Source organism: Ostrinia furnacalis, unplaced genomic scaffold (genome assembly GCF_004193835.3).
Source record: "Ostrinia furnacalis isolate ACB-3 unplaced genomic scaffold, ASM419383v2 OfSCF7112, whole genome shotgun sequence".
Classification (NCBI taxonomy): domain Eukaryota; kingdom Metazoa; phylum Arthropoda; class Insecta; order Lepidoptera; family Crambidae; genus Ostrinia; species Ostrinia furnacalis.
Genome location: NW_021137351.1, coordinates 163,681 through 177,161, shown reverse-complemented (window position 1 = coordinate 177,161; position 13,481 = coordinate 163,681). Strand labels below are relative to the sequence as shown.

The 13,481-nt window shown below is 37.2% G+C and overlaps 2 protein-coding genes across 4 annotated transcripts; one reads left to right on the top strand and one right to left on the bottom strand.

Annotated features, from left to right (window-relative positions):
* The first annotated feature begins 148 nt into the window (after nucleotides 1-148).
* LOC114363404 (uncharacterized) lies at nucleotides 149-1,297 on the top strand. The gene has a single exon (XM_028319107.1). It carries the CDS (start codon nucleotides 278-280, stop codon nucleotides 992-994), a length of 717 nt encoding a protein of 238 aa, XP_028174908.1. The 5' UTR covers nucleotides 149-277; the 3' UTR covers nucleotides 995-1,297.
* A 24-nt stretch (nucleotides 1,298-1,321) lies between these two features.
* P37k (37-kDa protease) lies at nucleotides 1,322-8,923 on the bottom strand. Of its 3 annotated transcripts, none has more exons than XM_028319103.1 (7): nucleotides 8,757-8,923; nucleotides 5,132-5,320; nucleotides 3,478-3,640; nucleotides 3,063-3,225; nucleotides 2,571-2,783; nucleotides 1,991-2,165; nucleotides 1,322-1,554 (listed from the first exon to the last, which is right to left on the bottom strand). In XM_028319103.1, the coding sequence occupies exons 2-7, from the start codon at nucleotides 5,313-5,315 to the stop codon at nucleotides 1,436-1,438; spliced, it is 1,017 nt and encodes a 338-aa protein (XP_028174904.1). In that variant the 5' UTR covers nucleotides 5,316-5,320; nucleotides 8,757-8,923; the 3' UTR covers nucleotides 1,322-1,435. The 3 variants fall into 3 exon arrangements, with proteins under 3 accessions (XP_028174904.1, XP_028174905.1, XP_028174906.1); XM_028319104.1 differs by having other exon boundaries at nucleotides 8,761-8,923; XM_028319105.1 differs by having other exon boundaries at nucleotides 8,685-8,773.
* Nucleotides 8,924-13,481: the final 4,558 nt, after the last annotated feature.

Here is a 13,481-nt window from a genome sequence, read left to right as displayed (position 1 = left end):
GGGGTAATTAAAGTCATCTAATAAAAATTAACCCAATCACATCACACACACACACATCATGACTCACTTTCTATAGCTTTTTTTAAACTTGCTCTATTTGTTTTATGCAATCTCTGGAGTCTGGAATATGAAGTGTCAGATTTTGACATTGACAGCGACGTTTTATCACGACAGCTGCGATTTGTTTGTTGCGCAATAAAATAATTCACCCGAGCAGTACACAAACAATAGTAACAACCACCAAGAAATACACATAAATCCTCAGTTCATTTAAAAAATGGCAAGCAACTCATTTATGGACAAGATCAAGTCATTTTTTGGATTACGACAAGAGCCACCCCGAAATGATTTCCGAAATCCAATATGGGGCAACGACGACGACGACGTAGATGAACTTTACTCGTACTCGCAGCATCAGATGCAGCCCTACGTCGACCCAGCCGAAATGCAGAAGTTTGTTGCTAAACAAATGCAAGACATGTTCAAATCGTTTGGCTCAATGTTTGGTGACATGAAAGTTTTCTTCCACGACGATCAATACGACGCGTTCGCCGGCTTCGCGGACATTCCTGAGGCAGACAACGACAGCAACAACATCAGAGACTATTATTTGAAACCTGGTTACCAAAATCGTAAACAAGAGCACCATGAAGATATTGATTTGGATGGTAAACTATCATCCCATGATATATCAGGCTTATTAAAACAAAAAGAGAATGGCCATAAATCAATCACACCATTCAACGGAGACTTGGTCCCTGGCAGGAGCTTTTGTCAAACAATCATCACAACAAGTGTCACCAAGCCGGATGGAAGTATTGAAACCAGGCGAATCATCAAAAATGGCAATGAGGTTGTGGAAGAGACCACAACTACACCAGGCCCTGGCCCTAGAGGCCCATTCAACTCAAACATGGACCCGATTACTTCTACAAATTTCATTTACAACAACATCATGTCAGAGTTTTCATCGTTGTTTCGGAACTTCTATTAAAAGATATCCTGAAACAACTTAATACATGATGGGCATAATTAACCTCATTTTAGTCTATAATTTAAACGTCATATTTAAAATTTCATATGTAGGTACATAAGTCCTCATTATAATATTTATCTCTATCATAAAAATATGAAAAAACATTAATAGGTATGTACTTGAGTTTGAGACTTTAGAACTTAGAATTTGCTCATTGCATTCGGCTAGGAAATAAGTGATAGATTATAATTGGTGTATTTTCAAATACTATATCCATTGTATCCTGTTGTGGTTTCTTTAAATAAAGGTATTGCAATTCAATGACATAACTTTTATTTTCACCTTACACACAGCAATTAAATACAAAAATGTGAAAATAAAATGTATGGCTATGTAACAACTAATACATTATCTTACTTTAGAAGAACAGTTTTCATAAATAAATAAATAAGGAATAAATTACTGGCAGTAGCAAGCGTCCCTAGTGTTGCTCTTTATCCATGTCATGTAGCGGTTGACCCTGGTGTACACTCCAGGCCGGTCGGGTCTCGCACATCCCTCGCCCCACGATACAACACCTAAAATGTAGAGAAATGAGAATTTTTACTGAGAGTATAACTTTTGGTTAGTACTAAACAGGAGGGTTTGCGTTATAAATAACTGACTCTAATTTTAGAATAAGTAGGTATCACCACGATGGGGAGACCAAAACAGTGCTAAAAATATATTTCTCTTAAGTTAATATAATTTCGTATTACTAATAGGTACTACATATATTCAACATCGAATGTAGTGGCCTGTGGTAGTGGCGTAGCTAAGGAGTCAAGAATGTGCATTATGGCCGCGCCTCTTTACTTGGGGAAGCCTCTCGTTTTGGTCATTATTGCCACTCTACAATGTCCCAAACGGAAACACCGCAGTTATCAGTTTGTTTCAATAATCTAAGGATCTTAGACGTGGAGTTGACTTCTTTGCACAAGCAGTCTATCAAATGCTTTGACGTTTTTCACGTACCAACTTCCTGGAACTGCGCATTAGTGGTGTTGACGATGTGCAGGGGGCCACCGGAGTCACCCTGGCACGCGTCGCGGCCGCCGTCCGGCTCGCCTGCGCACAGCATGTTCTCAGTGATCCGCTGCTTGTACGCCGTCTTGCGGCAGTCGGCGTTCGATATGATGGGCACGTATACCTGGAGGAAGTTATAAGTTTATCGTTGTATTCATCAAATACCTACTTAGCATCTTGTAAATAGTGTGGCAGAGAGAACAGCTATCTTCTGTGGTGCGCCAACCGACCTCAGCCAGTCACATGGATGCGCATATAATTTTATCAGTTGTTATTGCTGCCAGCTAAGCTGTATTCCATGGTGCCCCATTCGACGTCCACACCTCTAATCTTTCGTCTAAACAGAACTACCATGAACTTGGCATATTCGTCTGCTTGTTTTTTATTTAAAAAAAAACTGAGAGAGAGGACCGCCTTCTCCACGGTACGCCATCTGTAGACTATCAGCAAGCAACCACGAATGGTTGGCAGACACGTGAGGAGCCAGTCCAGCAGCAATTTTTTAATATTTCGTAATTCGTCTGCTTACCTCTTGTAAAGTGTTAGAGACAGAACCGCCTTCTTCAGTGGTGCCCCATCCGGCTACAACGCCGCTATAGTTGCTGTAGGACAGACCGGCGGTGGGCAGGCACACGGGGCGCAGGCCTACGTCATCACTTTCCTCCTCACTACTACCAGACCCAGAGCCAGAACCGGTCTCATCTTTGCGCACACGTTTCTTTAGAGCACTGCTGAGGTCCACCTGCAACGGAAAAATAGTAAAATTTAGATAATCTGATGAATCTAATTATCTGGTGAAAGTTGCAGGAGGTGCCTGGATGCGGGCGGCGCAGGACTGGTCGTTTTGGAAATCCTTGCGGAAGACCTTTGTCCAACAGTGGACGTCATTTGGGTGAAACGTGGACGGACGACGAAGCTTGATACTATTTATCTTTATTGGGAGGAATTCGTAATACAATTTTGCTAAATCAATAAATGTTCAAAACTGTAGAGTTCTGAAAGGATTAATTACTTGTCTTACCCGGTTGCTTAGTTTTAGTAGAGCAATGTCATTATCGTAGGTGCTGGGGTTGTAGCGCAGGTGGCGGATGATTTGCGCCACGCTCCTATCGACGATCTTTGTCTCGTTGGCCACGGAGCGGTCGTGCTCCAGGAACCGCACCGTGATCTTCTCTTTGCGGAAACTGGAAAAATAAGTGCAACGACTAGGATATTATGCTTTTTTTTAAAGAAGGCCGACTAATCGACGGTCGGTGCTGGGTCGCATCTCGATATTACTGGGGTAATGTGGTGGACGCGGATCTTTGAGAGCTTGAGGCAGACGACTGACATGAAACCTCACAAGATCCAAGTGAAATTCGACATCTATCGGGAACCAAGACACTTTGGGCCTCTCAGCAATAGAAGTAAGTACAGAAAATATTTTCTATCCTTACCCAGCGGTACAATGCGCCGCAGTCAGCACGTAGAGGTCGTTGATGAGCGAGCCGCCGCAGTAGAAGCGGCCGTTGTACATGAGCACCGCCATCCAGGGAAATTCCAGCTTCTTCGTCTCGTAGCCACCGACGATGCGCCTGCGCGTCCGAGCGATGCCGCATTCTGTAGAAAGGATTGAAGAATTAATTTAACTACATAATATTGAAACCAATGCAATGGTACCTACTTCCTGGTTGTAAATGGGCCCAACATAGTAGTTTACAGTAAATTGCCTTTTCTATTTTGTAATCCGCTAACACGCAGAGTACATGCTATAGTAATCTTCCTATATAATTAAGGAAACGCAAAGGTAATCACAATTTCATTAAAATCTAACAAACGCATACGAAACTCATACAAAACAGGAAGTACCTAAGTAGATACAGTATTGTTAGGTAGGTAGGTACCTAGTAGCATAGTATGTGAAGGCCACTCTTTTGAAAATACAATATTTTTCAACTGAAAAGAATAAAGCCCTATTATTAGGAAGTAAAGTATCTGATTGTTTTGTTACTTTTGTCCTACATTGACAAACAGGAAGTAATTGCCGTCTTTCTCAGTTTAACAAAGCGTAATGTGGAGCAAGTTCATTTTTAATAATAGATTTTGTTTACAAAGGGCTTCAACCTTCAGCAGACAGTAAAACTTACTGATATTTTGGGAACTAATAGGTACCTACTCAGGTTAGGTATAAAATATGTTTATTTTAATAATTTGTTCTTTACTCGTATCTATCTTATTTACTACAATCATTTATGATTTTTTTATGAAAAAAGTAGGTGAAGATTCCCGATATCACAAAATAATTCGAAACTACAAACTTTTTAATTGGGAGCGCACTTTGTAATTAATTGCGAACTAGGATAGTGAAGTTTCAAAAGCGAAAGTAAAAAAATCTGTTAGTAAGTCTCTACCTTACTCAGGTGAGGAAGTAGATTTAAAAATGTTTACAGTTGATTGTAAAAATTTACAGTAATTTCTAAGGAAATCGGTAGGGAAGCTATGATTATCTCTAAAAATTTTCAGTACTAGTCGGTACGTAGAATTATCATAGAAAGTGAAAAGAAGCTGAATGAATTTAACCTAAAGGAAAAAGTTGCAGATTTTAACAATAACTCATTTGAATGAAATTTGAATTACCTACGTACTTACTACTTACCTACCTAACCATATGACAAGACTGGCAAGTATTTCTTTGAAAGAATTTTTAGTCATTAGGTACTTTGAAAGATTATCATTTTCTACTTTTCATTCTTGATTCATTGAGGACATGGGTTCGAGTAGACCGAACTAATTAATATCATCTTTATAGTCCCATAATTCATTGAAGTATTTATCATCTTTCCGCATAGCTCTCCATTTGGCAGAACCTGCAATGCAGGTCCTGCATCCTCAAAACCTTCAGTCCAGAAGACAGATCATCTTACACTGAGGCTTATTCTAAATATCCACTCCTCAAAAACCCTATCTTACGTAGGTAAGTGCCGAGCTTTTTGCAACTTTAGCTTTCATCTACTTGGCTACTATTGTTTTTGGGAAAACTCACAATTCTTATTCTCAGATTCACTATCTAAACAGAACTTTTCTCTCTACGAAAATAATAAATATACTCACGGCAAACTGGGCAGTCATCCGGAGGGTCTTGCACTGGCCTCAGCGTAGTGCTGGGTCCACCAAGCAGGTTGGTGATCCAGTCTATGAAGCCCTTGTCCTGGGCACCGTCCTGGCTCTTCAGAGGCGACTCCAAGGAGTGGCAGCTCACGTAAGCTGCCGCACAGAGCAGCAGTAGCAGCTTCATGGTATCTGGTGATATGCTTGAAGTCAATATTTGACATCTAAGACAGTGATGACCAAGAGGTCGACCGCGGTCTACCGGTCGACCGCGCAAACGATTTTGGTAGCCCGCGAAAGTTAAATAAACTGAACAGAATGATTGAAAATGAAAAAATATTTATTTCACTCTTCTAAACTGCACCTTGCAGAAATATTTTCGAGCATAAGTAGACCTCACAGGTCACAAGTTTGGCCACCCCTGATCTAAGACATAGTCGGAGCGGAGTTAGACCAATGCCTTGCAGTATACAGTGTGAGTCACGTTAAAGTGTACATATGAAAATAGATGAAACTAGACCTATTTTTATCGACAAAAAAGAGGTCAAAAAATTTTTGAGATTTTTTTTTAAATTTTTATCGAATTTTTTTTCTTCCAATTACTTATTGTAAAGAAAACGTAATAACTTTTAAACTAAGCGGTATATCCTGATAAAATAAAAACAGTAATAATGCCAAATAACAGGCGATACTAAAAAAATACATAAAATACACAAAAAATGCCAACAAATAATAAAAAATGATACTTTTTGAAAAAAATCTGCTTAAAAATTCGTGTTTTTTTGGTTATTTGATAAATTTCTCCAAAAAATGCCCCTATAACTGGTGGTTTTTATTATTTTGTATTATTCTCTATCGTATTACCTTCGTAAAACCAAAAATCGCATGTCTCTATTCCTATCACAACATTTGCTATGATCGTTTGAACAAAGGCCTGCCACAACATTATTATCCGCTACAGGTAGAGACAATTTTAATTTTAACTAAAATGCTTATTTTACTTCGAAATCTTTTGTTTTTATTTGAAATCTAACTTGTCTTTATCAAAATTACAAATCTAGAGCCATTTTCAGTTTCTTTGTTAACGAAGCGTTGAATGGCGCGCCCGGAGAGGCTTAGTTCAAACAATCATAGCAAATGTTGTGATAGGGATAGAGACATGCGATTTTTGGTTTTACGAAGGTAATACGATAGAGAATAATACAAAGTAATAAAAACCACCGGTTATAGGGGCATTTTTTGGAGAAATTTATCAAATAACCAAAAAAACACGAATTTTTAAGCAGATTTTTTTCAAAAAGTATCATTTTTTATTATTTGTTGGCATTTTTTGTGTATTTTATGTATTTTTTTAGTATCGCCTGTTATTTGGCATTATTACTGTTTTTATTTTATCAGGTTATACCGCTTAGTTTAAAAGTTATTACGTTTTCTTTACAATAAATAATTGGAAGAAAAAAAATTCGATAAAAATTTAAAAAAAAAACTCAAAAATTTTTTGACCTCTTTTTTGTCGATAAAAATAGGTCTAGTTTCATCTATTTTCATATGTACACTTTAACGTGACTCACACTGTATTTCACTGATCGAGTTAATGGTCAGGCTGTCGTGTTCCTATGTTTTCCCAATTCTTTTCGCCTACGCTCTTTAAATCAATAAACTTATTGAATGTCTCATTTTACATAAAAGAGCAAATAATATAAAATAATGTCCTGCTCCCAACTGACCCACTTCGGAGCAGAACATTACCGTAAAGCGTATAAAATTGCACATTTCGCATATTTTTATCGCGCCAAAGTTATCAAATCGACAATAACGATTGGATTTGAATATAAAATTGCGCTTCTTACGTTTTGCAAACAAGGGCAAGGTGAAATCGGGTCGAAAAACGCAGATACGACGGCGGGTACCGCTACTTCAATCATTCGTCTCATCAGCATCCTATTAGCATACTAACTCATTTGTTTTTATTAGCACCCGTATCGTCAGGTCTCATGGTGGTTAAACGTTTAGATAGCCCCATGGAACAGATACATATTCAATACCTATTATCTTCACTGAGACAAACAGCAAACAGCATTGTAAATTGTAGGGTGCGAAGAATAAAGAAAGGCACGATAAGAATAAACAAATGTACTTAACTTACCCTATTTATAAATAAATAAATAAAACTAATAGAAATAACACGATCATTAAAATACCACTCCTTCACTCTAATACGAGTAACTTTATCAGTTTTATCACTGTATACCTATGTAAATAAATAAGGTCCTAAACAGTAAAGCGCTCTAACAAGTTAGCAAAGAGCTTTCGGTAGCCTAAAATCTTATGGGGAGGGTTTAGTAGATAGAAGATTCTATCCGTAGAATCAACGATGTGCGTTTTATAAGAAAGAAATACATATTGCAATTTAACAAGAATTGTAGGTTTAACAAGCAGGACACCGCATGGAGATATCCGATTGATATTCCAAACAAATTCCTTATTTATTTGACACGTATAGGTAATCAGGCGCACTGTTTGGTATGCGCGTGCTCGTCCCGACTCGTTCTAGGCCTTAGAGAGCTCGTTTTCCTGTTATATTACCCGACGGAAATGAAAGTAGATCTCAGTATACTATTCCTATTTATTACACCAATTTAATTAAACGCTTCATTAGGAGTAGTAATAGTCAGTTTAATTTATTACATTTTGTAAGTTATTGGTATAATGTTTCGCGAATATGCGGCAATTTTTTAGTGTTCAGCCACAGCGTTTAGTGGTTTGAGTCCCTGATAACAAAGACAGAGCGGCTGCTGGTTCGAATCCTGTCCATGAGCGTAACTTTAATCTATTCATTCGTTAGCTCTGCCTAGATTGAACTAGAATAGGAAACAACAAAAGATGCTTCAGAAACGCGAATTTTATAAAAACCGCAGGCTCAGTTAAGCGGTAAGATGGTAGCTCTATTTTTTAATTCAAGAAGATGTAGCCATAAAATAAGGACTATAGTTATAGTAACCCTGCAAATGGTTGGTTAGGTTTTCAGCTTAGGTTCAGTCGAGTAATTAAAAACAAGGAACTTTTCAATTAGAGAAGTTAAATGGTGGACGCTGACTCTACATAGTGTTTTTGAAAATCCTGATTCCTATTACACGAATTTACACAACACACTGGGGAGGCTTTTGTCCAGCAGTGGACGTCTTTCGGCTGAAACGAACGAACGAACACAACTCTACAGTCTGATCTCATACCCTGGGATTACGGGAGCACTCTGCTGTAAAGTGGAACCCATCCATATCGAACAATTCAAACTTTTAAAAAACTTACTGAAAAGCGCGGGAACGCTTAAACTTTAACGATCAGAGATTAGCCTTATATTTAAAAGATAGATTAGTCCGCAAATATTTAAAGATTTTTAATTTCAGGCTACTTGGCGGAATTCTTTTGTTTTAATTTTCTTAGATTCAGTTACGAAAAGAAAAATAAAATTATTCACGCATCGCACTAAATGAAGCACTTGGAAAAAATCACCGTAGGTATATCAAGGTCAAAATTACACTAAAAGAATAATCACCGAAATTCAATGACACCACACAGACATCGATTAGGAATCACACAGGATCGATAAAACAATAATCGGACTCACTCACAAGAAGACGGCCGCGGTTTGTCCAAGGAAACCGAATGGCGGTCGCGCTTGCAAAACCGTTGAGCCGTGGAAACAGAAAGAGAAAGAACTATCTTCACTTTCACTCTGATGTTCCACTTTACCCTCGCAGGATCGCCTCCGGAGTGCCTCGTTCCCGCCCGCACGGCGCATATAAACTCTTAAATACTACCTACAGCCATCGTCACAAATTCCATAACAGATATAGGTAATTTCAACGGAATCACTATCGGTAAACGCCGTAATTATAACATTATCGTGGCTTTATGTGGGACTTAATAGAGCTCACCAGCATGCAACGAGCCTGAAATGAAAACCTAGGTTTCTAGAACTAGAGATTATTTACGTAATTATTGGCTTATTTTTTTCAATCCTACTAATATTATAAATGCGAAAGTTTGTGTGGATGTCTGGATGTTTGTTACTCTTTCACGCATAAACTACTGAACGGATTTTGATGAAACTTTACAGTATTATTGTTTATAATCCAGAATAAAACATAGGTACGCTATAACTTATGACGATCTGTGACAAACTAAATTTTACGCGGGTGAAGCCACGGGCAAAAGCTAGTATTAAATAAGATTATCTTACCTAACCCATACCTAAATTGGCAGGACTAGAGTTGGACTAGAATGCTTGTTGTAATGGGTCTACCTCTTTTTTTTGTAACGAACACCAAGTAGTTCATATTTTAACAGATTACTCATCCAGATTTCATTGATATTTCAAAGTAATTAAGAAACTTAATTATTTAATAGGTAACACACAGGTCTTGCTTATTTAAACAAGCCCCTATCTTGAACCTACACCTAGTACATAGATAGAGTCGAATTATAATAATAATAACCCCCAACATGTTTGCCATTTTGACCACCAGAAGTTTTAGCAAAGACATTAAGAATAATGAGAAATATTCCAATTTACAACAAAAAATCCAAGTTGAATCCAATGGGTGCACGTGCTCGTGAATGCACCCCATGCAAGCGCCTGATAAATTTTAAACATTCAAACTTCAAGTTGCTTAGTATGTGCCAAGCGCCTTGCCTCTACGTGTTTGCAACCATTCACTGCAAAATGCTAAAGACTTGCAAAAAGTAACTGAAACTCTACAGACGGACTTATTCTACATGAAAAATAGACTTTCATTAACTTTACAGTGTAAATGACAGTAATCACGTAAAGATACATAACTGATTTTGACTAAGGTGTAGATTTTGTGTAGTTAGGGCTTGTAGAGTTAGGATGTGTACTTAAAAGTCTCACTCGAAAACAAATGAAGAATCTGGCCTACATGTGAATGTAGATGAATCAAACAGTACAGAAGCTTCATACAAACCACTACATTCGACCCGATACTAGTGTGATGTTTGCATGGTGTCCTTTAGTCACCTTCTACGACATCCACGAGAAGATAGAGTGGAATTATACTCTGCCGGAGTAGAAGTAATTGAAATATTATATGTAACTATTTCATCAATTAAAATTAACATCTGATCCTGAACTTTTGTATTGTAACTATACATAATGTGCGCTAAAGTGTTTGCAAATAAACGATTTATCCTGTAGAAACTACGTATAATTTGCCATATTACACTACTACCATTCCCGTGATATTATGTCCAGAAAGTATTCTATATTTATCTTCTAGTTTCCTTATACAACAAATACCTAGCTAGTAGTTTTTCCATAATTTTCTGCTATAAAGCTTGTTAAGATATAGGTAGAGCATCAATAAAGACATGTACGAGAGATAATACCTAATAGGAAAACATATGGTTTGTTTTTACAGGTTTTTTCAAAGTAACATGTTGCCAGGGCCCTTGAGGGTATGACTATTACACAATTACTTAGGTAGGCACATTGATTAGGTAGGTCTTTGCCGATTTGTGTTAGCATAGAATATGTAATTGTCTACAATACTCATCTCCCTTGCATTAGTAAACAGCGATGAGTAGGTGCGGTAATGACATACTTACCATTCGGAAAATTTACAAGCGAACCTACTTAAACAATCCTTGAACAGATAGCTACAATTAATCATTGTTTTGTTGTTGTATTTTCAATGATATTGTTTCACTGCGGCGATAAATTTAAAGCGAAAACGATACGCAAAGTAGGGCGGCCACACGGCCGCGCCGCATGCTGGCCACGCGTCCTGAATGGGTGTGTCACCGATGCAATTGCAATTCATTCAGACAGACCCATAAATAAGATTAGCTTGCTCTACCATTGTGGTTAAACTCGTGCGAGTGAATTTTATAGATAAATAAGAACAACCGAATGTAAGCACATTTGTAACATCACATAGAAAGGACTATATCGGCCGTTTGGTGTAGGGTTCAGAACGGACTACTATGCCGAGAGGTCCCGGATCCCGGGAGAAATTGAAATGATTAATTTTAATTCTGTGACGAGTCTGGGTGTTACTATGTATAATATGCATTTTATGCAAGTATTTACAAAAAATTAAAAAAAAATTAAGTATGTTTATATCCGTTGTCTAGTACCCATCCCATAGAACAAGCTTTGCTTAGTTTGGGATTAGAAGCGTAGTGTAAAATGTCCAAGGATATAATTTAGGTAGGTATTATTTATTTATTTATTATAAAAAAATATGTATTTGGTCGACACAATTTACAGATGTTAAACTACATATATTTTTTAGTTTCACTAACTATAATTACTGCTATGGAGTATGATCTACATAAAACTACTTGTATTAAAAGATATAAAGGAGTATCTGTGACTCATAACTAAATAGAAAACTTAATTGGTTTCAACTCTATTAACCATTTAATGACTCTATCTTACAAAAAAGGTGCCTATTAGGTGGCTATAAAATTAATCAATTACAATTTACAACGCCCTAATAAATCAACTTTCCACTGAGTTAGCGCGAAATCTTTTCACTTTCAAATCTATAGAGCATAATAAAAGATATAAAGTAACTTTTACCACCTAATTATTGTGCGAACAATTGAAACTCGATGTTTACTCGCTCAATACGCCACTGATTTCAATGGTAATGCATAATTATAACTATACATAATATGAGGCTGCATTGTTATCGTAATACGGGCGACACCGTTGCCTTGGCCCGATTGCTGCGATCTTCAGGCGCTGGCGCAGCCGCGGCTCTACCGCCGAAAACGGACGCAAGGCCACCCCGAGATTATTATACATACAGGAAATTACCATACAACGGTTAAACCCATCTAAACTAGAGAAAAATAGGAAGTTTCCATCTCAGTACACAACATACTGTTTGTTTTCCGCTACTTATCGAAAAGGAAAACAATTACAATGACACGCATTCCTAAAAAAAGGTCATACATTTCTTAAAACAGTATGTTTGTTTGTAAATCATTACTGTCACCGATAAATCAGTAAACGCATTTTATATCATTGCAGACGTTATAAATGCGAAAGTAGTATGGCGCCTCGTGTTATTGTGGTATTTGGGTAGGTCAGTGTGAGAGTCCGTATGTTTGTTCCAAAATATCGAAAATTGCAAAACGTTAAAAGCGTCGTTTAATCCTGGTTGCATAATGTGTTGGGCAATATTGTCCAAATAAAACGAAATTTAACGAACAAGTCATACGGTGGTCTGCGGCGCGGGTGTAATTACCGCATTGCATAACAAAGCTCAGCGTTCTAAAAGGATACTCTTGAACAGGACTTACTTTTGCTTAACCTAATAGAACAGTAACTCTTACTATACAGGGTGTTAGGTAAATGGGTATATGAGCCGACACTAACCCATGTTAACATGGGCATATAAATGGTATGGTGAAGTCAGAAAATTGATATCTTAATTTTTTGGGCTAGTGTCGGCTCATATACCCATTTACCTAACACCCTGTATACCTTTTTCTTTCCAACGTCAGATCCTGGAGAGAGTAAAACGACCAAAGCTCATACTCGAGACTGAAATTAATCATGCGCAACGAGACAGGAATGCCAAACCAGCTCCTTAATTAAATTCTTTACTCCGTTATTTTCAATTAAACCTTCGAGGTGCATCTCAATCTTGAATTAATTGCAACAGTGTTAACTTGCGTCAAATAAAGGAGATGTTAAACGGTACTAAATGGGTTAACTTAATAAGCCATGACTTAATTGAGCGTTAATTACAATGTGTGAGCACTCACACATTTTCATCGTCATTAATGCAATGAAGCATGTGATAACACAATACTCGTAACATTTTCTTTTATTTGATTTATATTATTCAATAATTAATCCCCTTAATTAACAACTTATAATAATCTTACAATAAGATAAGAAACTTATAAGAAGAAGAATAATCTTACAATTAAATAGTCCATTAAAAGATTTGGATGTGTAATACAAAACCGATCGATTCAGCTTTTATTAATGAATTTAAAAAAATCTCTTGACACCATTTTTTCACCGATTAACCTACAAATTCGTGTGCATTGAAAGCAGAAAGGATGTGGCCATGACGTGTATGATGCAATGCTTCATAAACTTGCAACCGCAACATTAAATTGATACACAACATAACTCCAGGATTTCTTTATCGTCGATCATCGCAGCATATGAATGTTTATTCTGACACTGACTGAAAGCTCTACGTGCCTAAAACATGGTTTTAACCTGACAAGGATTTCAGTTAACTTACAGCCCACCTTTATATTCTTCTTTTCATAATTTAACGGAATCGTAATAAACGCCCAC